General features: G+C 40.0%; 1 protein-coding gene across 1 annotated transcript; it reads right to left on the bottom strand.

The window, feature by feature from the left end:
- Window positions 1–496: 496 nt before the first annotated feature.
- LOC306838597 (adhesion G-protein coupled receptor F1-like) lies at window positions 497–24,980 on the bottom strand (the record flags this gene model as incomplete). The annotated part of the gene is made up of 11 exons (XM_079366889.1): window positions 497–612; window positions 2,275–2,338; window positions 2,431–2,481; window positions 8,708–8,749; window positions 8,900–10,020; window positions 16,163–16,378; window positions 21,360–21,527; window positions 21,614–21,754; window positions 24,311–24,478; window positions 24,576–24,716; window positions 24,971–24,980. The coding sequence occupies 11 exons, from the start codon at window positions 24,978–24,980 to the stop codon at window positions 557–559; spliced, it is 2,178 nt and encodes a 725-aa protein (XP_079223015.1). The 3' UTR covers window positions 497–556.
- Window positions 24,981–25,261: the final 281 nt, after the last annotated feature.

The following is a 25,261-nucleotide window of genomic DNA, read 5'->3' as shown; positions in this document are numbered from 1 at the left end:
AAACACACCAGCTCTGCCCAGAAACGTCAAAAGTCAACACCAACAACAATCCAGAACATAAAAATTCAGGCAGAGGACAGAGTCTCTGCAGACAGTCAGCACCACAAAAGTACGGAGGAACAGAAGTGTGTGTGTGTGTGTGTGTGAGATGTGTAAAACAGGTTTCAAAAGTCTCTGCATTCCTAAAGTATTTATTAGATGACAAAAGCACAGACTGACAGATGACTTTATATGTAGCTAGAGCTTTGTTTTTTTAGAAATTAACCTACCTGAAAGAAAATATCGGTGCACTTCTGCCTCTTTTGGTCAGAAATGAGAATGACGACACATATTTTCCTGTATATATCTCCTGACCTATAGCAACTACAATAAACTCCTTTCTCAAACAAGTCAATTAATACTATTTGTCCAACATAAATATTAAAGTGTGTATGTAGAATTAAGCTGTGCAGCATTAAAAAGAAAACTGAATTCATGATTAGAAAGAAGAGGAGAAAAAGTGTCAAGCTCCGTCGGTTCTCTTTCAGTGCCGCCTGGTTGGAGAGCTCTGCAAACATCAAGTGTTGAGGGATTGAGTCACATTAGAGTCGTTGGATGAGATGTTGTATCCATCTGGAAGAAAACACAACACAGCAACAAAATAACGTGTTTGTGCCAAAAAAAGAAAAGTAAAGATTAATACTAAGACAAGTCCACGACCTTCCCTGCTCCTTGTGAGGCCGAAGTGCTACTGCTTGGTTCTCACAATGATGAGCTTTCTTTGTTTCAGTGACAAATCTACAGCAATCTCAACAATACTTCAAATCAGCCCGGGCTCTCATTGGTGGGGCCTGACTGGTATAGGATTTTTTTGGACTAATCTCTATATTGGGCAGAAAATTAATCCGATGCAGATATAATGGCTGATACCTTTTTTGGATCTATCTTTAATTCATAGATATAAATATACACATATATTGTGTTGATCCCTCAAATCCAGTTATCAAACAACTGGAAAGTATGTACGTGCATCAATGGTACACACCATCACCAGAAAAGTGTGCTTTATGGATTATAACAAGCATCATCACTCTTTATCCCGAAAGAGAACTGCTAGTATAACACAATTAGACTTAAATAAAATGCTATTTGGCTGGTGAATAAAGCGTATATATGCGATCAAATCAGCTGATACTGATAGTCACTTGATATGCTAATATCGACCGATGTCATCAGCTGACTGATTAGTGATTAAAAAACTAGAATTATTGCCTTCAATCTCAAAAAAAAAAAAGATACTTCCTTTGTGAGGAAAAGGCGTCAATACGAGACCGGCCTTTAATTGTTTTTCAAACAAAGAGTTGTGCAAAGCAAAGGCAGGACACTACTCAATTATACCTTTATACCAGATAGAATATTTAGCTGTGCACAAAATTAGGGCACCACTAAACAAATGAAATAAAACATCCTTCATTTGATCTTGCTTTTTAAGATGGCACATGTCTGACAACCTGCTGCACTGTGGGGAGGCACCAGGTATGTACCAGGTAAGATAAAACTCAGTGAATCGCCAAAAATGGACGTACTGAACATTTGTCATAATATACTTTTTCGATGACATATGTGTACCAAGTTTGAGATGTGTAAGACAAACACAGTTCAGGGGGCGCTGCAGCGACATTTTGCATTGCATTGAACATTTTCAGGTATTTCTAAGCCCCCAACTAAGCAATTTATTTGTGCAAGAAATAATAACAACTCCTTCAGTTTCAATAGGGTCCTCACACCCTACAGTGTGCTTGCGCCCTAAAAATGTACCAGTTAAGATAAAACTTCCTTCAAATGTCCTGGATAAACCATGGTCACGGAAGACTGAGAAGATTGAGATATTGAAAGTAGTGTTGAATGTCTTCAAGTCCAGGTGGAAGTTTGTAAAGATATTCAGCTACAATTGACATATCCAGAGCATGGAGGCGCTACGAGGAGACAGGCCAGTACATCAGGAGACGTGGAGGAGGCCGTAGGAGGGCAACAACCCAGCAGCAGGACCGCAGCCTAGCCTAACCCTAAGGAGGAACAGGAGGAGCACTGCAAGAGCCCTGCAAAATGACCTCCAGCAGGCCACAATTGTGTCTGCTCAAACGGTCGGAAACAGACACACTCACACAAAAATAGGACAGATAGACTTATAATCAGAAAAGAACTTCAGTTTCTGACTGAGCTGGGACCCTGTGAAACTACTACAGAAGCACTGAGACACCGTTTTTTTCTCTTTTTGGGACATAACTGCTGTACCTCTTCCACGTCTCCAGAACCGGAGAAATCCAAATCCACTCGAGGAATTTCCAGCACTGGTGGTCTGAAACAAGAATGATTGTAAACAAAGAAATTAGTTATTGCAATATATTTCGATCAGCTTTGAAAAATGACAAAATAAAGAAAATATCTTACCCTGGTGCCACTTCCGGAAATCTGTGACTTTATTGCTATTTCTGATCGCACCTGAAAAGTTATTGTCAAGAATTAGTGTGGTTCTTGAAGCTCCAAAAGTCTGATGTTGCAGTAAGCTGCACATTTAACGTTTATCCCCACACAGAGGTCTAACTCTGACTGATCATTTTGAACATTGTTAAAGGTCTCATATTATTAAAAAAAAAAACTTCACAATGTTTGCACTAACTTTGTGTTCCTATTCTCTCTCCACACTCCTAATCATGAGAAAAATCCATCCTCTCCGCCTATCGCCTGCTTCAGTAAATGTGTGCTTAAACAGACTGTATGAAGATTTTCTCTTCATGAAATCACAAAGGGCAGTAACCCCTCCCCCGGGTGGGTGAAACTCCCACAGCTCGGTGTTTGTTCGCCCTCTTTTCTTTTTCTTTTCATTTCATGGCTTTCAGTCACGGGACCATCGGGAGAGCAAAAAAACACTTTGGAAAGTAATGGTTACTGTTGAAAACACTGTTGAACCACAACATTGGCTTTTTATTTCAATAGCCTGGCAACCGAAGTAAACAGAGATATTAAAATAAATCATTAGTTGTGGGCTCTGATACATTATTTTCACTGCTAGAAAAGGCAAAGTCCTTGCCTGTGGTCATCTGGTGACTTTCAGCTGAAGTGTTTGTTGGACGCGTAGTTTCTTAACAAATGCCTCTGTGTCTAGCTTTCACTAAAACATATGTATTATTTTAAACGATAAAAAAGCTAAAACTGAACAAAGAAGTTCACGACCGCTATATTTGGGTCCAGTTTGAAATCACGCCCAATTGCTGAATTGTATCCACTCTTAAACTCGCTTGTGCACTATCATAGGCTGGAGGAAACACACCATAACATACAAACATACAGGCAGCTTTATGTAGTTGTCATGTGTCTGGGTTGATATTGCTGCTGCTTGGGAAGTGAAGGGCAAGAAATGCTTCATCATTTAAGCATCACTGAGTTCAAATTACAGTTCCAGCCACCAGGATTTACCCTTCAGGTCAGCAGCCAGTCAGCTGTCAGGCAGTTCCCAGGCACTTCCCATGCAGATACCATGCAAAGAGAGAGCCCTCGTCTTTGCATACACTACACAAACCAGCCTCCCTCGGGATCAGTGAGAAGCTCTCCCGGAGGTGGGAGTTGAAGACCTCGCTATCAGAGGGTTCGGCCAGACGTTCCCAGCGACCACTACACGTTTGGGCCTGTCGAGTCTGATCGGCTCCCTCCCCTGCCAGCGCATCCAACTCAACACCAGGTGGTGATCAGTTGACAGCTCAGCCCCTCTCTTCACCCGAGTGTCCAAAACACACGGCCGGAGGTCGGATGACACGACCACAAAGCCTATTATCGACCTCCGGCATAAAACAGGTCCTTGTGCCACATGTACTCATGAACATCCCTGTGCTCGAACATGGTGTTTGTTATGGACAGACTGTGACGAGCACAGAAGTCCAATAACAGAACACAGCTCAGGTTCATACCGGGGAGGCTGTTCATTCCAATATCCCTCCTCCAATTTTGTGTTCCCTCCTCCAAATGAGGTGTTCTGGGCATGTCACTCTGGGAGGAGGCCTCGGGGTAGACCCAGGACACGCTGGAGAGACTATGTCCCTCGGCTGGCCTGGGAACGCCTCAGGGTCCAACCAGAAGAGCTGGAGGAAGTGTCTGTGGTGAGAGAAGTCTAGGTGTCTCTGCTAAGACTACTGCCCCCGTGACCTGGCCCCAGATAAGCGGTGGAAAATGGAGTCTAAATCAGGCTCTTCTTGTAGTTATTGGAATTCCCCACTTCTTGTCAAAATGCTTCGGACCTTCATTTGAGGCCAATGTCTGTCACAGGCCCTTTTTGAAATGACGTCTGTAAGATCATCATTGTTAAGAGTGGAGGAGCATAGCCACAAGAAATCACATTATTCAGACTTTAAAAAGGTAAAAATATGTGCTCGTTGCCAGTCACGTTCTAAACATCTACTGCTCTAAAAAATAAAGGGAACACTTAAACAACACAATGTAATTCAAGTCAATCAAACTTCTGTGAAATCAAACCGTCCACTTAGGAAGCAACACTGATTGACAATCAATTTCACATGCTGTTGTGTAAATGGAAGAGACAACAGGTGGAAATTATAGACAATTAGCAAGACACCCTCAACAAAGGAGTGGTTCTGTGTCTTGCTGTGTCTGTCAGCGTAGTATCCAGAGCATGGAGGCGCTACGAGGAGACAGGCCAGTACATCAGGAGACGTGGAGGAGGCCGTAGGAGGGCAACAACCCAGCAGCAGGACCGCTACCTAGCCTAACCCTAACCCTAAGGAGGAACAGGAGGAGCACTGCAAGAGCCCTGCAAAATGACCTCCAGCAGGCCACAAATGTATCTGCTCAAACAGTCGGAAACAGACTCCATGAGGATGGTTTGAGGGCCCGTGCAAGATGTTTAGCATTTGCCAGAGAACACCAAGATTGGCAAATTTGCCACTGACACCCTGTGCTCTTCACAGATGAAAGAAGGTGAGAGAGTCTGGAAACATTGTGGAGAATGTTCTGCTGCCTGCAACATCCTTCAGAATGACTGATTTGGTGGTGGGTCAGTAATGGTGTGAGGCGGCATTTCTTTGGGGGACCACACAGCCCTCCATGTGCTCGCTAGAAGTAGCCTGACTGCCATTAGGTACCGAGATAAGATCCTTAGAACCCTTGTGAGACCACATGCTGGTGCGGTTGGCCCTGGGTTCCTCCTAATGCAAGACAATGCTCGACCTCCTGTGGCTGGAGTGTATCAGCAGTTCCTGCAAGATGAAGGCATTGATGCTATGGACTGACCCGCCTGTTCCCCAGACCTGAATCCAATTGAGCACCTGCCATCATTATGTCTCGCACCATCCACTAACACCACAATGCGCCACAGACTGTTCAGGAGTTGGAGGATGCTTTGGTTCAGGTCTGGGAGGAGATCCCTCAGGAGACCATCCGCCCCCTCATCAGGAGCATGCCCAGGCGTTGTAGGGAGGTCATACAGGCACGTGGAAGCCACACATACTACTGAGCCTCATTTTGACTTGCTTTAAGGACATCAAAGTTGGATCTGCCTACAGTGTGTTTTTGTCATGGTTTGGTTCTGTGTATCGTCTTGTTTTAGTTTTCATTCTTTCCATAGTGTTCTGTTTGTTTCCTCGTGTTGATTGTTTCCCTTGTGTGTTTTAAACTAATAAACCTTGTATAAAAAAATATGAATAAGAAGACTAATGTTGGTACAAGATGCGTTAAGAATGGAAAATGAGCGATCTTGCATAATGGGATACTTTGAAAAATCACACTTAAATATCGGGTAATTACAATTATTGTTAAATTGATCTCAAACCAAGAACAACTTTCATTTGTTTTTAAATCAGGTGTCATAGATCTTAATCAGCCCTCCAGGAATGTTTTCCCCCCGATTACAGTGTGTCCTAACAGAAAACAATGCTATGTGAGGAAGTGTCAGCAACAGAAACAGCTTGAATCTATTGTTTACTATTGGACTGTCTAACTGCCTGCCAGATGCCCCGCATCTTTTTTCTTATCTGTTGCTCATTTAGTTAGATAAGAAATGAAGAAGGAGGAGGCTCTACAAGGCTCTGACACTTGCTTTTCTCACTTAGCAGAGCTTGGTAGCTTGTTTTACAAGGTGGAGATAACAATGCATTAATAATATCCAAATCATGATATAAATGTTGACCTTTGACTTGTTTCGACACCAGAATAAAAACTTTTGTCGGCTCACATTTAGCCGTTTATCGATGAACCTCTGGGTGTTGTGATTTGAGTCAACAGCTCATCAATACAAAGCACCAGACTTCAGTTTATCCACCTTCAAATTAAAGTACCAGATAATCTTATGTTTACAGTGTTTACAAATTCACAGATCAGAGAATAATGGATGCAGTGTGGACATCAAGCATGAGATAATGCAAGGTGCAATACAATATCTACCGTTAGCACACAGTATTGGGATTTATAAAAATAGACTAGACTAGACTAAATCAGATCTCTAGTGTATTTTACAATAAATCCACATACAGTTTATATCTAGCAATGACAAACGATGTATCTCATAAAAAACAAGAAAAATTAAAACCGCAAGCGGTGATGAAGGGACCGAAGCACCCCACGCATGTCGGCGCGTGTCGCGACCGCGAGAGTACGACCGCGGGAGTGCAGCCGCGACACGAGGCCAATCAGCAGGCCTTACAGTCATCGAAGGTTAAAAAATTGGAGTGCGCCGAGACATCAAAGTTTGATGGTACGCCGTGGCCACGCCCCTTGACGAAATAACGTGCAGAGCACAACGAGAGATCTTCAACATGTCTAGAACACACTAAGATTGAGTTTGCGATGATCGGATAAATGCTTTTGGAGGAGTTCGTTCAGATAGCTAACCTGTAAACCGCAAATTTTAGCCATTCAAAAAAAATATGGAGGACTTCCTGTTGGGTTTTGACCATGGGTGTAAGAGGATTTTATGTAGCGCCTGTCATGCCCAATGAGCATAAAAAATCTCATGCATGTAGGACAAAGAAACCTCTATGGGGAGGCCATTTTTAAGATTTCATGGGGGCGCCACTGAGTCATTTAGCCACGCCCACTTACTATAACAACATGACAAGTTTAACTTTTCCCCAGGGATCATGTGTCTGATGTTTGGTGACTCTACACCTTTATTAAGCACTGTAACAAACTACTTCCTGTTTGTGACAAACAACGCGTATGTACGACCACACCCTTTAACGAAATAACGTGCAGAGCACAACGAGAGATCTTCAACATGTCAAGATCACACTGACATTGTCATCGTGTCAATCGGATAATTGCTTTTGGAGGAGTTCGTTCAAATAGCTAACCTGTGAAACGCGAATTTTCGGCATTAAAAAAAAATATGGCGGACTTCCTGTTTAGTATTGACTATGGGTGTGAGAGGATTTTTTGTAGGTCCTGACATTATGAACGTACCAAAAAATTGTCATGCATGTAAAAGAAAAAAACCTCTAAGGGGAGGCCTTTCAGAAAGGTAAAATATCAATGTTTGATGGTACGCCATGGCCACGCCCTTAAACGAAATAACGTGCGGAGCACAACGAGAGATCTTCAACATGTCTAGAATACACTGACACTGAGTTTACGATGATTGGATAAACGCTGTTGTAGGAGTTCGTTCAAATAGCTAACCTGTGAAAGAGGAATTTAAGCAGTTTTTATTGCATTCAAAAAAATATGGCGGACTTCCTGTTTGGTTATGACCATGGGTGTAAGAGGATTTTATGTAGCTCCTGACATGCCCAATGAGCATAAAAAAAATTGTGTATGTAGGACAAAAAAACCTCAATGGGGAGGCCTTTTTGAAAATCTCAAGGGGGCGCCACTGAGTCATTTAGCCACGCCCACTTTTTGTGCCAACATGTCTAGTTTCATTTGTCCACTGGGATCATGTGTGTGATGTTTGATGAATGTATGACTATATTAAGACCCCTAACAAACTACTTCCTGTTTGTGACGAACAACGCGTCCGTATGACCACGCCCTTTGAGGAAATAACGTGCGGAGCACAACGAGAGATCTTCAACATGTCAAGAACAAGCAGATACTTAATTTGCGTCCATCGAAAAAACACTTTTGGAGGAGTTCGTTCAAATAGCTAACCTGTGAAACGCAAGTTTTCGCCATTGAAAAAAAATATGGCGGACTTCCTGTTTGGCTTTGACTATGGGCGTAAGAGGATTTTATGTGAGATCTCGCATGCTTAATGTGTATAAAAATGTTCATGCACGTACGACGAAAAAACGTCAATGGGGAGGCCCTTTTGAAAATTTGAAGGGGGCGCCACTGAGTCATCTTGCGAATAAGATTTACGAAATGACGAGAATATCAAATTTTTCGCCAGACCCGATGATGTTGGAGATTTTGATGAGTTTTCATTCACGTTCAAGCCGTCAAAAGTGGCTCCAAAGATGAGGAAGAAAAAAGAAAACAAAAATAATCATTTGAAAAACAATAGGGTCCTTCGCACTGGTCAGTGCTTCGGTCCCTAATAAAAGTTTCCACCGATAATACTCTTGACTTTGATTTACGGATAATCTCTTTTGAGTATCTGTATTACCTGCACACATTACAGTGCACATTGAGCAGTGTTTGGTAAAAACTATACTTCAGAATGTTTTCATCTTGTATTTAAAAGTGCAATTACATACACATGTAAATAATGAGTGCTAAATACCTTTTTGTCCAGCAGCAGTCCAAACACCAATATAAAGAAACCCTGTAAAAACAACAGCACAGAGTGGCATCACAAGGCTTACATGATACAACACACACTCATTTCAAAAGGCATCAAAAGTGTATATGCAGTATTATACAGAATGTCACACAGTTATGTTTACTATATATATTACTAGGTATGTATCCGTACCTGCAGTGAATTGAAGAATGAAAAAGCAATGTGGATGCCTTCATCTTCTGGTTGGACCAGGGTTCCAATTCCCAGACCCCAAGTTAATCCAAATAAAGGTGTGAGGACAGCCAGGGTCCTCACAATGACCAATAACACATTCCTCTGACCTGCTTGTGCAGAGTCTGCAACTGCCCTTCTCCTCAGCATTTTGTATAATACCACTATCAAGATGATAAGGTTAATCAGCACTATGGTCAGAGCAGGCAACACAAAGGCTATAATGGCGAGGGACTCATCAAAGTTGAGCCAGCAGAATTGATCTTGTCTGTACCCACCACTGGGTGTAGTGACAGCAATAGTTATGACCGCGATGATAATAGGCCCTCCGTAGCCTAGAGAGAATCCAATAGCCAGCATAGATCTTTTGGACAAACCTCCATCAAAGACACTGACTGTGCGGTAAAGCAACAGGAGAGCTGAGGCCAACATCCAGAAGAACATGGCTAGGTAGAAAAAATGGATGAAAAATGTAGCTGCCGAGCATGCGTCACGGTTACCCTCTGCTTCTGCTTCTGCAATAGAAGCACCTATGATGAACCAAATGTCTGCAATCAGGAGAGACACGGCGATGTTAACAATGGAGACATGACGCAGGTAAGATGTGGTGTTCCTTCTTATTTTTCTCCATATGATTGCCTCAATTATTAAGCATATGACCAAAGAAGCCATGGATATGCCAATTCCAACGTATGTTATCTTAGAACACACATTACAGTTAACAAAAGGTGACATCAGGATGGAGAAGGAGGTCAGGTGGTTGCAGTTGCAGGTGACGCTTCCATTTGGACTTGGAGGTTCTACAGACTTACATCCTTCAGTGTCCCATCCCCCACGACCATCAAGGAGGTTGAAGTTCCAAAATACACACTGAGGGTTCACCAGTGTAGTGTTTAAGAGTTGAAATGTAAAGTTAATATTAATAATGGGGCTGTTTCCCATGCTGGTCTGAACAAGAACGACTCCCCCATTGATTTCAAAGATGGAGGAATTTGCTTTGACTCTCGCAGGGAGAACATTATTCATCGAAGCAAATGTCATCACAGTGATACTATTCTCTCCTTCTTCAGGTTCTGATATAACTATCGTCACAGAAGAATTAAAGCTTTCATTGAAAAAGTCTGTAGATGTATTTTTGTTTAAGTGAATAAAAGGTGTTTCAATCGCTAAAGAGTCACTAGAAATGAGACTTGTTATAGTCTCAAGTGACTGCAAGAAGACATTGCTTGTGTTGTTGTTGTTGTTGTCGTTCAGGGACTCCCAGGATGCCCTTGCACCATCTGTGGTGAGGACACCTGCAGTAAAAAGGATATCCTGCATTGATAGGAAAGCTCACATTAGCTCATGTGAAATATAAAGCATAATGTTACACATGTAAACCTCACCTGTGTTGTTCACATACCTCTATTAACGCACTATCGATAGGTAGGGATATGGTGGCAACATTGCTGAGTATATCAACAATGGCAATTATGTTTGCAGGAGACTGAACCACTTTCTCTTTGAGGTTGACGGTGACATTGTGGAGTCTCATCAGGAATTCAGGCAGTGAACTGAGATTTAAAAACTGTAAGATTTAAAAGAAAAAACATCATTACTGTTAAACGTATAACAAAGATGAACATTGAACTCATAATTCACAGAGTGGCTGTTATTAAAGATGGCTCTAAATGTTTTTCTGTTGGGAGAAAAGCCATAAAAATAGACTAAGGGTGCACTCATAGTTTGCATGGGACAGATTCTCAGCCATGGCTTGATAAGATGAACATGGAAGTAAACAACGGCCACAATGCACTTTGCATTGTGGGAGACAGCACAGAAGGTAGACTGGTCCGATGCATACTGTAAGTTTTTCTCGAATTGAAATACTGGTGTTTTTGGCATACTATGAATCTTACAGTTGTTTGCATACTACATACTGCATACTGCCTTTTAGCGAAATCATATTACAAGTATTTTATAGTATGTGGTTTGGAAAACAACCTTAAAGTCTTTGCACACCAGACACGTATTTTTCAAATAAATATTTCACTCATTTATTTTTTGAAACCTACTGTCAATGGAAGTTTTCACACCTGCCACGTTATTGTAGCCTTTTTTTTTTTCTACCGCGGTAGATTTTCCCAAAGGTTCGTTTACAACGAGTAGGCCTGTGCTTAAAAAATTGATATGGCAATATATCGTCATGTGCCCCTTGCCAATACGTGTATCAATGCAGGTTTTACAGTATCGATGCAGCCGCAAATCTCTTTATACCGTAATGAAAGACTCCTTTCCCATAATGCAGTTCCTATTAAAGCCAGTAGGGGGCAGTAGACGTAAAACTACAGGATGCACGGCACGTTCCAAATCACAACAAACATGAATAGAAACTCCGTGAGCTAAACTGAAAGCAAAGATTAATGAAACATTTAGTATTTTTACAAACAGCAGACAGTCTGGAGTTGGACATGAGTCGTCCAAGAGTCATAAAAACGAGGTCAAACACAGCAGCAACAAGACCAATGAACAAGATATGACAAGAAGTCAGCAACAACAGCTAGACTGGCTACTCAGTGTCAGTGTGTGGCGTCTTTGCCAGCAGCGAATGACGCTTTCATGGTCACTGAACGTGTAAAGGAGCTCAGAAGATGTATTTTATAAAGACTTGTGAACGTATAGTGAGTTTGATAATGAAGGCTTCAGACAGCTGATCAGTGAGTCACACTGTGTAACTCCACTCCTTCCTTCAGTATCTACACTGCTTCAGTAGTTTACAGATGTGCATCAAAAAGTGATTCTTCTCAGAGTCAAGTGAAACCGGATTATTACACATTATACCCAGAGAGACAACAGGGAGGAATATTGAAATAAAAATGAAAGAATATTGGTTTTGCATGTTTTAATAACTCTGGCATTATAAACGGAATAGTTGTGTTTACTTTTAGGATCTTGATAGAATAACTCTTTCTGCTTATATTCAATGTGTTCAATGCAGGTTTCATCACCCAGTCCAAAGGAAAGGTTTGACATTTACAGTATGAATTATTTCTGCTTACATTTACACCATACCAGTTATTTTATCATGTTTTATTCTAGGTTTGTGTGTGTTAATAATATTGTCTGACTTTTCAGCATATAAAGGTGTTTGTGTGAAGAGGGCTTGCAAGAGTGAGTGCACATTCCAACATGTGTTTGGTGTGGCCTTTCAAACTGAATCACTCACCAACTCAAACATAGGTTTAGTTTGAAGCCCTGAACAGTTAATCACTCACTTACTTTTATATAGGTTGAGTGAGCCTTGATTCTTAATTACCTAAATTGTCTTCTCCTTAAAAAGAATTGGTTACTAGACGAGATGTCAGGTTGTGATAAGAAACAGGTAGGAAGTGTCTTCCCCTACAGATTGGACAAAGGATTCAGGAGTTTGATGCACCAATGAGAGAACCACACATCAACACGCATTTGGAAAGATGCCCCAATTGGATGAAGGAAACCGCACATTCTTGAATGCATAATTTGGTTAGATATTCTCTGTCTAATGTATAAAAGGGTTCAGGGAAAGATAGTCGGGGCTCAGACTTCATGAACTGACCAGGTGTCTGTCTGTTGTCAGGGACACGTAGTGTTGAACCCAGAGACTCTGTAACTTCTATTCTTGATTCATCGGGTTAATAAACTCTGTTAACCTGAAAGAGACGTCTTCAGTCATTCCTCTCATCCCATCAAAAGAATGCGCAGAGAGATTCAAGGTAATTATTTAAAGGAGTCAGATTTCTATTTACAACATTTAGGAAAAGGATTAAATAGTCAACTTTTATCCAACAATCTCAAAGAGAAGAACTTCATGAGTTTAAGTTGTTGGATCCTTAAATCTATGTATCAACAAAAAAAACAACTGTTAATCATTCTTTGTAGGATGTGGTCATGATCCAAAACTAATGCAGATCGTGATACGTTTCATATAATCATAATATCGTATCCTCTGTATTGTGATACGTATAGTATCGTGAGGTTGTGAGAAATACCCAGACCCAGTATAGACAAAATACATAAAATCTGTAAAGACAACGATTTCAAAGACAATATGTGGGGAAGAATATCTTCGTAGATTGAATATGACGATGGTGTGTGTATAATCAAAATCTTACAGATGTGAATGGGCTTTGTTGTAACGATAGCAGAAACAAAGCTAACCATCTCGGCTAACCCCAAAACAATCTTATGTCACTGCTTAAAGTCATGTGGAGTGTTTTAGCTGTCACCAAAGGACGATTAGTTCTGTGTATGATTATTTCAAGTGATTGACTTCCTGGCGAGATGATGTTTAATCTCCCTGACTCATTTAGCTACTTGTTAGCAACTGCTGTTCCGAGTTCTGTAAAAACTTTGAAATTTGGGGGTCTTAGCTAACATACCACACCAAAGACATTATTTCAGGCGTCTAACCACAAACCCATTCAAAATCCCCATTGACTTTCAGAGGTTAGAACCCATGCCGCTAAAATGCTAACTCACTTCCTGGTTATAGTTCTCGTTCCTGTGCCAGTCTATAGTGTACCTGCTTCAAACTCTTTTCTGCTTGCATGTACTTTTTACCACTCATTTGTTGATGCTGTGAATACGGACAATTAAAGTAGCATTGATAAACTTAAAAGGCACAAACACTCATCAAAGCTCTGTTGCTCCTTTGTCATTTTAACATCATGCCCTGTCTGTTGAGACAGCTTTACTGGAACTTTAAATTCAATGTTGTGTTTCTACAATAGTAGTTTTAAAAAAGAAAAACGTACCAGTACCCTGATTTTAGTGATAAAGGCCTGAGCAGGAAGGAGTTTGCTTGACGTTCCCAAACAATTATTATTAAAAACATGTTGTGTCAGCATGTGCTGGTGAATTCCTTACCTCAGACTGCTGGAGCAGCTCCTGAACCGGTGGTAAGATGTCAGTTTGGATCTCTTGGATTTCGAATGATTTATTGGATATCTGTCTGAAGATTTTTTGGCCAGACTTCAGTCGACATTCATATTGACCTGAAAATCAAATTGATGTGAAGTAGCTAAACCAGGTTTTAAAATGGAAACATCCTGAACCAGCATTCATGTAGGGACTTTCTAATGTCCTAATTTTCTAAACATAGTTTTCCTCACTTACACTGTGGTATTGAAATGGTCTTTATGCATGTCTTAAAAAAAGAAGAAAAATCAAATGTCCTAAATGATTCTGACTTTCAGTGAAGTTCAGATTTTATTGTAAAACTTGAAACACACAAACCATAATAATAATGTGATGAATAACTGTTGCAGAGATTGTAATTGCTTGCTGACATTTATATATATATATATATGTAACAGGGTCATATATGTTTGTGCATGTTTAACTGTTTGTTGTTCTTATAATTACACAAACTTATCTGGCAATTGTCTGTTAAGTGATTGAAAGTTTTGTCTTTGCTTTTCTGTTGCCAGGTATGTTTTGTATTTTGTGTAAATTGTATGTTTTATGTAGATTCTGTGAAATCCTTGTGGGCCCTTTCTTACAAATGCCTTCGGGAGAGAGTCTGGAGCGGACTGAGGAGTTGATTGAATGTTTTGTCTGTGCTTTTCTGTTGCCAGATTAAAAGAGTTGAAAGAATCCCGGTGTCACAGACAAAATTTCACAACGCAGATTTCCACTGGTTACACACACATCTACTCGTAGCAGCAACTAATGAAATCAAGCGTTTGCAATAACTTGCGATCCTTGTTGTTGTCGAGTCTTTTACAACCTTGTGGAGGAATTTGGCACACTCATCTTAGCAGAATTGTTGTAATTTAGCCACAATGGGAGTTTTCAAGCGCGAACCACCTTTTTAACGTCATGCCACAGCATCTCAATAGAATTCAGGTCAGGACTTTAACTAGGCCACTCCAGAGTCTTCATTTTGTTTTTCTTCAGCCATTCAGAGGTGGACTTGCTGGTGTGTTTTGGATCATTGTCCTGCTGTAGAACCCAAGTTCGCTTCAGCTTGAGCTTACGAACAGATGGCCAGCAATTCTCCTTCATGATTTTTTGGTAGACAGCAGAATTTATGCTTCCATTTATCACAGCAAGTCTTCCAGGTCCTGAAACAGCAAATCAGCCCCAGACCATCATACGGCCACCACTATATTTTACTGTTGGTATGATGTTCTTTTTCTGAAATGCGCTGTTATTTTTACACCAAATGTAATGGGACACAGAACTTCCAAAAAGTTCAACTTTTGACTCATCAGTCCACAGAATATTTTCCCAAAAGTCTTGGGAATCATCAAGATGTTTTCTGGCTAAAATGAGACGAGCCGTAATGTTCCTTTTGCCTCGCAGTGGTTTTTGTCTTGGAACTCTCTCATGCAGGCCATTTTTGCCCAGTCTCTTTCTTCTGGTGGAGTCATCAACACTGACCTTAACTGAGGCTAGTGATGCCTGCAGTTCTTTGGATGTTGTTGTGGAGTCTTTTGTCACCTCTTGGACGAGTCGTCTCTGCGCTCTTGGGTTAATTTTGGTTTTGCCGGCCACTCCTGGGAAAGTTCACCACTGTTCCATGTTTTCACCATTTGTGAATAATGGCTCTCACTGTGGTTCGCTGGAGTCCCAAAGCTTTAGAAATGGCTTTATAATCTTTTCAAGACTGATAGATTTCAATTACATTTTCTCTCATTTGTTCCTGAGTTTCTTTTGATCCCTGCATGATGTCTATAGCAGTCTATTGAGAACATGTGTGCAGTAAAAAGGCCTGGGTGTGGCTACAGACGTTGAAGTTGTGATCAGTTATGATAGGAGCTTCTACAGGTGGCCCAACCAGTTATTAGGTTAATTAGGTTTATTAGACAAACACTTTTTCACATAGGGCCATGTAGCTTTGGATTTTTTTCTCCCTCGTTAATGAAACCCTTCATTTAAAAACTGCTTTCTTTGTTTACTTGTGTTATCTTTGACTAATGTTTAAATGTGTTTGATGATCTGAAACATTAAAGTGTGGAGTAAGAAATAAGGAAGGGGCAAACACTACACACACACACACACACACACACACACACACACACACACACATACAGATGCATATAGTGGCGTGAAAAAGTGTTTGCCCCCTTCCTGATTTCTTACTTCTTTCCACACTTAAATTTTTCACTTATTATTCTTATAGTGCAAAGTCATAATAATTTGAAATGCCTAAAAAAATGTGTGATGAAGGATGAAATGCATATTACTTAAATGATTACTTACCGTTGTCTGTTCTGCTGAATCTTTTCAGAGTTAAAACAGCTTTTTCACCCACTTCTGATACATAGAGGTCATTTGGTGTTATTAGCTTGTCGTTCAGCCTCCACTCTGCCTCCAAGTTGGTTCCAAACTCCAGATCAGCTGGAGGAGGACCACATGTCACAGTTGCCTCTTCCTCAGAGATAACTGTAGGCGGGTCCAACGTTAAGGACAACTGACCTAGAAAAAAAGGACAAAGGGTTCAAACATACAAACAAATGTACAAAAATTATTTTAGCATCGCAAGAAGCACAGGAAAATATAGTTTCCTTCATTTATTATAAACAAGTTAAAACTGTCATACTCTCATATATCATAGAGTATGTGTCCGACAGGTCTAGAAATAGCCCTGTTTTGAGAGCTTGAATCTCTGCGTCTGGTAATGAAGCTGCTCTTATGGTATAATTTCCGATGGTGCTTCCGTTCCTGCAACACAGAAAATACATTTACGAGCGTTTGACATTCAACGTGGAAACCATCAGCTCCTGAAACCATGATTACCCTCCTCCACATGCTGTATGGTCAATTGGTTAACAAGTTTAAAAAAAATCATTTTCATGTTTGTTGTTTTTACACATCACCTTGGAAATAGCGTTTCAAATATCCTAAATACTTGAGAACAATTTTAAACATGACAAAAGTGTGGCGCCAGAGCAGTCTCATCATGAATAAATGCACACAGAAATAAATAAATGTACGAATAAGGACTCACAAATGTATTTGGGAGTTGTATGTAAATATGACTTGATACACAAAGGCATTTTCAATGCACACACAAATGTGTTTCAATTCCTAAAAAATAAATAAAATAATGGGAAATAACATCTATATAAATATATGGGAAAAACTATAGATTCCACCCTAACCCTATACGTACATTATGTGTATGGTTTTTCCCCGGCGGCAGCGATAATCAGGATTGCGCACTGTAATGACGTCGGTTTAAAAAAAAAAAAACCTCGGGGAGCCACTCGTGATTGGCTGTAAAGGAGTGAGACATCTGATTGGCTGCAGACGAACCCCTTTTAGAAAAAACGCATTTGTGGATCAGAGTGCCGCTAGATGAGTCTCAAAACTCCACACACAAATGCAGAGAGGTTTACAAATTAAAAGCATCGAGACAAATGCGCGTTTGACAATTCATATATAAATGTAACAACTTCCAAGAATGTATTTTTGATTTGTACATTTGTGAATCATCACAAATGTGTTTACAAATCTTACTTTTATATATATATATATATTTTTTGTATTTATATATGGATTGAAACACATTTGTGTGTGCATTGAAAATGCATTTGTGCATCGAGTCATATTTATATACAACTCCCAAATACATTTGTGAGTCCTTATTCGTGCATTTATTTATTTCTGTGTGCATTTATTCATTATGAGACTGTTCTGACTCCAAGTGAGACAGAGACAAAAGGTTGTGTCTCAGTTTAGTGACGCATTCGAAGATTCAGGCAGTCTAATGTGTCCTATCTTTTCCCGGGCCATAAATGAATCACCACTGCATCCTCGGTGATCATGTGTGCCTATTTGACCAGGACCGTCGAGTTTTTTAACTTTGTGTCCAGACATATATCTATATCTATAACACTAATATGTCCCAGTTTTGGTTTTAACCAACTACAACATTACACTCGTTGCCCAATAAAACAAACATCTCTTTTCATGTCAACCAATGTTGATGCAGAAGATGTTGCTGTTTAAACCAATAAAATGCATCTCTAATACACTACGTGTCAAAGTTAAACATTGCTTTGTCTTCACGTGTCAACCAATCTCGAGGTTGCGGCTGTTTTTAAGTGAGACAAGCTTCTTATGCTAACAAGACCAGTATGTGTAATGACAGGTAGGATAGCTGTCATTTCCAAAGGGAAGCCAGCATTTTCCAAAGAGCTCCATGTTAAAGCCTCATGCACAAGGCAATGAATATGCGTTTTGTTCTCGCTGCAATAATCCACTTTTAGTCCCCCACAATAGAAATGCCGACATACAAAGCCATATTAAAAAGAACGCAAGTGGTTGGTACAGGCAGTAGCTCTGTTGAGATCTTCTTCAGTGAGGGAAACAACACAGCTTACCTGAATCCATTTAGCTGACAAGGGGATTGTAGAGTTGAGATGTGCTCCAGACATTGCCTTCGAATCTGTTAAAAGTAAAGAGTCTGTTATTGGTTTTAATATAACTTGCTTAAAATCATTGATTCAACATTAGGACAAAAAGATTTGACTTCGAAACAAGACACACAAAGACTTACAGATCTGCTAGCATTGATGAAAACCTCATTTGATTCGTTATTGTAGGATTCGTCATATTCCATATCCAAGATAAAGGAAAGTGTCTCCTCCATGAGAGAAACAGCAGCTATCACACAGGGGATAAATAAAACATAATTACTTGTCTGTCTGATTTGTCGTTTATTGATTTCTTTAAACAGATATCTATGAATGCAGACTCTGTGGTTGGCTGTGTAGAGAGCACAAGAAGTGATACAAATACTTAGAGTTTTTAGATCACGGTCATTCAGTGAAAATGTACGTTCATCATAAATTCTCTGTGTTGTCATGGGAATTGAATTTATGTATGTTGTTGTGTGTTGGTCAAGTGTGCATTGATTAAAATGAAGCCTCCTCTTTTGCATGTACTTATATTTTAATGCTTTCTGTAGTTTTTACGAGCCAACAGACAAAAACGTACAATACCCAAAAATGAAAATACCTTCATGGCAAAAACATTTAGTCAAAGATCAATTCAACGTCTTCTTTGCTATATTAATAGTGCAATACGTACCCCTTGTTGTTACTGTTGTATTCATTGTTGTTGTTGGTATTGTTGTATTCATTGCTGTTGTTGAAATCGAAAAAAGTAAAAATTACAATCCTTTTTCCAAAATGTTTCAAGGAGCAGTATGTAACGCTGCCACATAGTGTTAAAAATGGGTACTGCAGTCCAAATTCAAAACATTGCAGAGAGCTGTCTCCCCCCTCTCGAGTGGATGCTCACACAGGTCACCATGTGGTGGACACAGAAGCTTCAGTGTTTAGCCAGCTCTGCATGGGTCTGTAAACCTTTCTGCGTTCTAACCTCTCTCACATCTGACAAACCGAGGGGCGTCCAAAACGGCCGTGTGGGTGGGGGCCTTAAAACCGTCTACCTTCTCTGGTCCAAACAAATCCAGAGCATTCAGGAGCAGAATCTAAAGTTAGAAGGAGGACATACTGGCTGCTGTATTGTTGAAGAGAAGACAGCACTTCAACACAGCATGTTAATGTCTGATCTTATAGTAAGGCCGTTTTATCATTTCATTCATATAAGAAGCCTGTACGCCCAAGGCAAATTTCCTTCGGGACCCTACGCAATAGGGTCACATCTTAGCAGCTGATCACTAACAGCTAAACCGCTAATAAATTTAAAAAAAGAGGAAAACGTGACACAAACAAAAACGACACTGGAAGACATCCAGCTGTTCATGTACTCTGTCCCTGACATTTGGCTCTTTATTATAAAACTCAATCCAGCTTTGTTTCAGAGAAGGCTGTGTGCTGCGAGTAGAAATACAGACCAATAAACAATCGACTGTGTATTTAAACACAGAGGGGTTGTGTTTGTCTTTTAACCCCTTAACGACTATTGTCACAAATTTGCATCAAACTGCTTCCGCTCCAAATGCAGCCGTAATAGCGTCCTTATTCCTCCACTGCCGGTTGATACACTTTCAATACATACCTAGGAACCTTTTACAAGCATTAGTTTGTCATAGGACCAGTCAGAGACGGAACAATATCCATCTTATGTGCTATTTTCAAGTAAACTTTCTCGACTTAATTTAGTATCTACTTGAAAGCAGAAACACATGTTAATAACGTTTTAATACTTGGAAACTAATTCAGGCATCAAGGGGTTATCGCTGTCTAAAGGGACCAATCAACGGACTGCAGTGTTTAGCTCCAACTTGTAAGGTTGGATCGACATTCTTGGCAACCCAACAGAAGGCTCCCAAAGAGTATGACAGTACGGGTCGTAATTTGGGAATCTTTCTCGACTTCAGTCTATGGAAATGCCACAAAATGTACTAACTGAAGTGAACCTCTTGGTGGAACTGGGGCCTTTAGAGCCCGTTTTCATCGGGGTGGTGGAGTAGGACTCCCATGATTCCCAGCCAGCCTTGAAGTCATCTTTTTGTTTATGTTTTGATTGAGATCCCCCAGGTGGCAAAATCTACATACTGTGCCTGGAACCTAATTGATTATCAAATGTTTCATATGGTGTTTTTAATTTAAGCTATTAAACTGATTTCTTGCCACTCTCCGACATTTCTTAAAACATTTTGCTGGCATCAAATTCAGTAAGGGAATACCATTTTCTAAAAACAGCAATATTTTTTATTTTCAACATGTGATGTGTTGTCTTTGTGAGATTTTTAACCAAATACTGAATTTAAATGTTTTGCAAATTATCAAATTCTGTTCATGGCTAACTATTAAACAACATCTTTATTTATTGGAAATGGGGCTATAAATCTTAAAGATGAAGTATCTGTGAATACTTTAATGTCCCAACAAGTGCCTTCGACTACTCCAAACACTCTTTACCCAATAAAAAACAAAAACTTTCCTTACCAGGTGTCGGAGTTGGACATGGATTGATACCTGTGGAACAAATTGGAACCAAACTTATTACATAACATCTGTCTTTAAAGGAACACATCATGTTTTACATTTTAGTCACAATTAACTTCACGAGAGACTTTACTCAATGAAAAAAATCTTTACAATGAACAAACACTTCCAGAACCCTGTTTTCATATAATAGTAAATGGACTTCTTTCACACACTGATGGTGGAGGTTGTTATATAAAGAGTCCATCAGTATTAACTCATCCATTCATATACATTCATTCGCCACTGTCGATGCAGACAAGACACTTGGGGTGAAGTGTCTTGTCCAAGGACCAATCGGACATGTGTCTGCAGGAGCTCGGGATCAAACGCTCCAACCCTCCATAGAAGAAATGGCCTACTCTACCACTGAACCACAGCCGCCCATATAACACATGTATTGGACCACAACAGACACAGTAGTCTTTTAAATTCATAATCGTTAGGCCAGTGGCTCGAGATTTGCAGTACAAGTTGCAAAACATGATGCTTACTTGTGATTGGTTCACAGTACTCTCCTTCAGGAGGGGGTCCATTGATGCACTCACAGACCGGTCCAGTGACATTACTGCATGGACCATAGACGTCACACTTGTCACACGGCCAAGCAAACTGCTCCTCACACTGACACTGCAGGCCTCCGGTGGAGTTAAGAAAGCATGCTTTCAAAGAATACAAGAGACAGTAATTTATTGATGAAGCCATGTAAATCTGATCTGAAAAAGATTAAAGCAGCGAAAGTTCTTACCTGTGGTGAACTGTATATCCAATATTTGTACAGACTGAGTGACCATGAAGGGGAGCGAGATGTTACTCAGAGTGTTCCTCAGTAGTTGCAAACTGGAGACTGGAAGGTTCAAATCAACAACAATAACAGACTCCATTGGTTCTGTGGAGAAGAGGAGGTTGAGATCTGTCACTTTGACCACGACTGAAGCAACGTTCACCATAAATTCGCCGTGTTGTCATGGGAATTGAATTTATGTATGTTGTTGTGTGTTGGTCAAGTGTGTATTGATTAAAATGAAGCCTCCTCTTTTGCATGTACTTATATTTCAATGCTTTCTGTAGTTTTTACGAGCCAACAGACAAAAACGTACAATACCCAAAAATGAAAATACCTTCATGGCAAAAACATTTAGTCAAAGATCAATTCAACGTCTTCTTTGCTATATTAATAGTGCAATACGTACCCCTTGTTGTTACTGTTGCATTCATTGTTGTTGTTGTTACTGTTGTATTCATTGTTGTTGTTGGTATTGTTGTATTTATTGCTGTTGTTGAAATCGCTGTGATAAAAGTAAAAATTACAATCCTTTTTCCAAAATGTTTCAAGGAGCAGTATGTAACTCTGTCACATAGTGTTAAAAATGGGTACTGCAGTCCACATTCAAAACATTGCAGAGAGCTGTCTCCCCCCTCTCAAGTGGATGCTCACACAGGTCACCATGTGGTGGACACTGAAGCTTCAGTGTTTAGCCAGCTCTGCATGGGTCTGTAAACTTTCTGCGTTCTAACCTCTCTCCATGTTTCAAAATCATTTCCAACATTGATCCTAGTTTGAGCAGCTTTCTGCTGCTGGAGCTTATTAGAAACATGCAGAGGCTTTTTAGCTCGGGTACAATCACTTCTATCTGAAGCAGTTCCACTGCCCGCTTCCATCGCTGCAACACCTGTTGACCTGATAACTGCTCTCATATCTGACAAACCCAGGGGCGTCCAAAACGGCCTTCAAAGCCCCGCCTACCTTCTCTGGTCCAATCAAATCCAGAGCATTCAGGAGCAGAATCTAAAGTTAGAAGGAGGACATACTGGCTGCTGTATTGTTGAAGAGAAGAACTTCAACACAGCATGTTAATGTCTGATCTTATAGTAAGGCTGTTTTATCATTTCATCCATATAAGAAGCCTGTACGCCCAAGGCAAATTTCCTTTGGGACCCTACGCAATAGGGTCACATCTTAGCAGCTGATCACTAACAGCTAACCCGCTAATAAATTCAAAAAAGAGGAAAACGTGACACAAACAAAAACGACACTGGAAGACATCCAGCTGTACTCTGTCCCTGACATTTGGCTCTTTATTATAAAACTGAATCCAGCTTTGTTTCAGAGAAGGCTGTGTGCTGCGAGTAGAAATACAGACCAATAAACAATCGACTGTGTATTTATACACAGAGGGGTTGTGTTTGTCTTTTATCGCTGTCTTAAGGGACCAATCAATGGACTGCAGTGTTTAGCTCCAACTTTTAAGGTTGGATCGACATTCTTGGCAACCCAACAGAAGGCTCCCAAAGAGTATGACAGTACGGGTCGTAATTTGGGAATCTTTCTCGACTTCAGTCTATGGAAATGCCACAAAATGTACTAACTGAAGTGAACCTCTTGGTGGAACTGGGGCCTTTAGAGCCCGTTTTCATCGGGGTGGTGGAGTAGGACTCCCATGAATCCCAGCCAGCCTTGAAGTCATCTTTTTGTTTATGTTTTGATTGAAATCCCCCAGATGGCAAAATCTACACTCTGTGCCTGGAACCTAATTGATTATCAAATGTTTCATATGGTGTTTTTAATTTAAGCTATTAAACTGATTTCTTGCCACTCTTCGACATTTCTTAAAACATTTTGCTGGCATCAAATTCAGTAAGGGAATACCATTTTCTAAAAACAGCAATATTTTTTATTTTCAACATGTGATGTGTTGTCTTTGTGAGATTTTTAACCAAATACTGAATTTAAATGTTTTGCAAATTATCAAATTCTGTTCATGGCTAACTATTAAACAACATCTTTATTTATTGGAAATGGGGCTATAAATCTTAAAGATGAAGTATCTGTGAATACTTTAATGTCCCAACAAGTGCCTTCGACTACTCCAAACACTCTTTACCCAATAAAAAACAAAAACTTTCCTTACCAGGTGTCGGAGTTGGACATGGATTGATACCTGTGGAACAAATTGGAACCAAACTTATTACATAACATCTGTCTTTAAAGGAACACATCATGTTTTACATTTTAGTCACAATTAACTTCATGAGAGACTTTACTCAATGAAAAAAATCTTTACAATGAACAAACACTTCCAGAACCCTGTTTTCATATAATAGTAAATGGACTTCTTTCACATATTGATGGTAGAGGTTGCTATATAAAGAGTCCATCAGTATTAACTCATCCATTCATATACATTCATTCGCCACTGTCGATGCAGACAAGACACTTGGGGTGAAGTGTCTTGTCCAAGGACCAATCGGACATGTGTCTGCAGGAGCTCGGGATCAAACGCTCCAACCCTCCAAAGAAGAAATGGCCTACTCTACCACTGAACCACAGCCGCCCATATAACACATGTATTGGACCACAACAGACACAGTAGTCTTTTAAATTCATAATCGTTAGGCCAGTGGCTCGAGATTTGCAGTACAAGTTGCAAAACATGATGCTTACTTGTGATTGGTTCACAGTACTCTCCTTCAGGAGGGGGTCCATTGATGCACTCACAGACCGGTCCAGTGACATTACTGCATGGACCATAGACGTCACACTTGTCACACGGCCAAGCAAACTGCTCCTCACACTGACACTGCAGGCCTCCGGTGGAGTTAAGAAAGCACGCTTTCAAAGAATAGACAAAAGTTCAGGGAACATCAAATAAAGGCATGCAATATTACATATTCATTGAGAAAACAAATACATTTGCAACACATCCTACCTGTAGTGAAATTAATTTCCAATACTTGTAAAGACAGACTGATGGTGTAGGGGAGCGAGATGTTACTCAGAGTGTTCCTCAATAGTGGCAAACTGGAGATTGGAAGGTTCAAATCAACAACAATAACAGACTCCATTGGTTCTGTGGAGGGGAAGAGGAAGAAATATATCATACAAGTCTGGCTGTATTGTATGAAAACATTTTTCTAAATCAAATGTTTCCATGTGATCAAAACATGAATTACTGAACACTGTAAACTTAATGTTGGTGTACAAAAGCTCTTTGACTTTAGAGGCAAACAAACTATAACAAATATTTTTCTGTATAGTTACAAGGTATGGACTTTAATTGACTTCATAGAGCCAGTGGGTATGATCAAAGACACAATTACTGACCCTCGTTCATCTCAACATGTCATGTGTCATACCTTTTGGTGGAGTTGCTGATGGTGATGATGGTGGTTGTGTTGTTGAAACTGTAAATATGACAAACCAAATAAAAAAAAAGATTAGTATTCATAAAATGAATCTCTTAAACCTTTTCAAAGACAAAGGATTTCTTGCATATGACAGAAACTTGCAACTGATGAAGACATAAACAACATCCTGACAGATTGGAAAAAGACGATAAAGACGGCAAAAAGAGTAAAATTTACAGTTCACTGAATTTATAGGGTTGGGATTAGT

Source organism: Symphodus melops (genome assembly GCF_947650265.1).
Source record: "Symphodus melops genome assembly, chromosome: 1".
NCBI lineage: Eukaryota > Metazoa > Chordata > Actinopteri > Labriformes > Labridae > Symphodus > Symphodus melops.
Note: the sequence above shows the minus strand (reverse complement) of the source record. Positions and strands in the feature narration are given on the sequence as shown.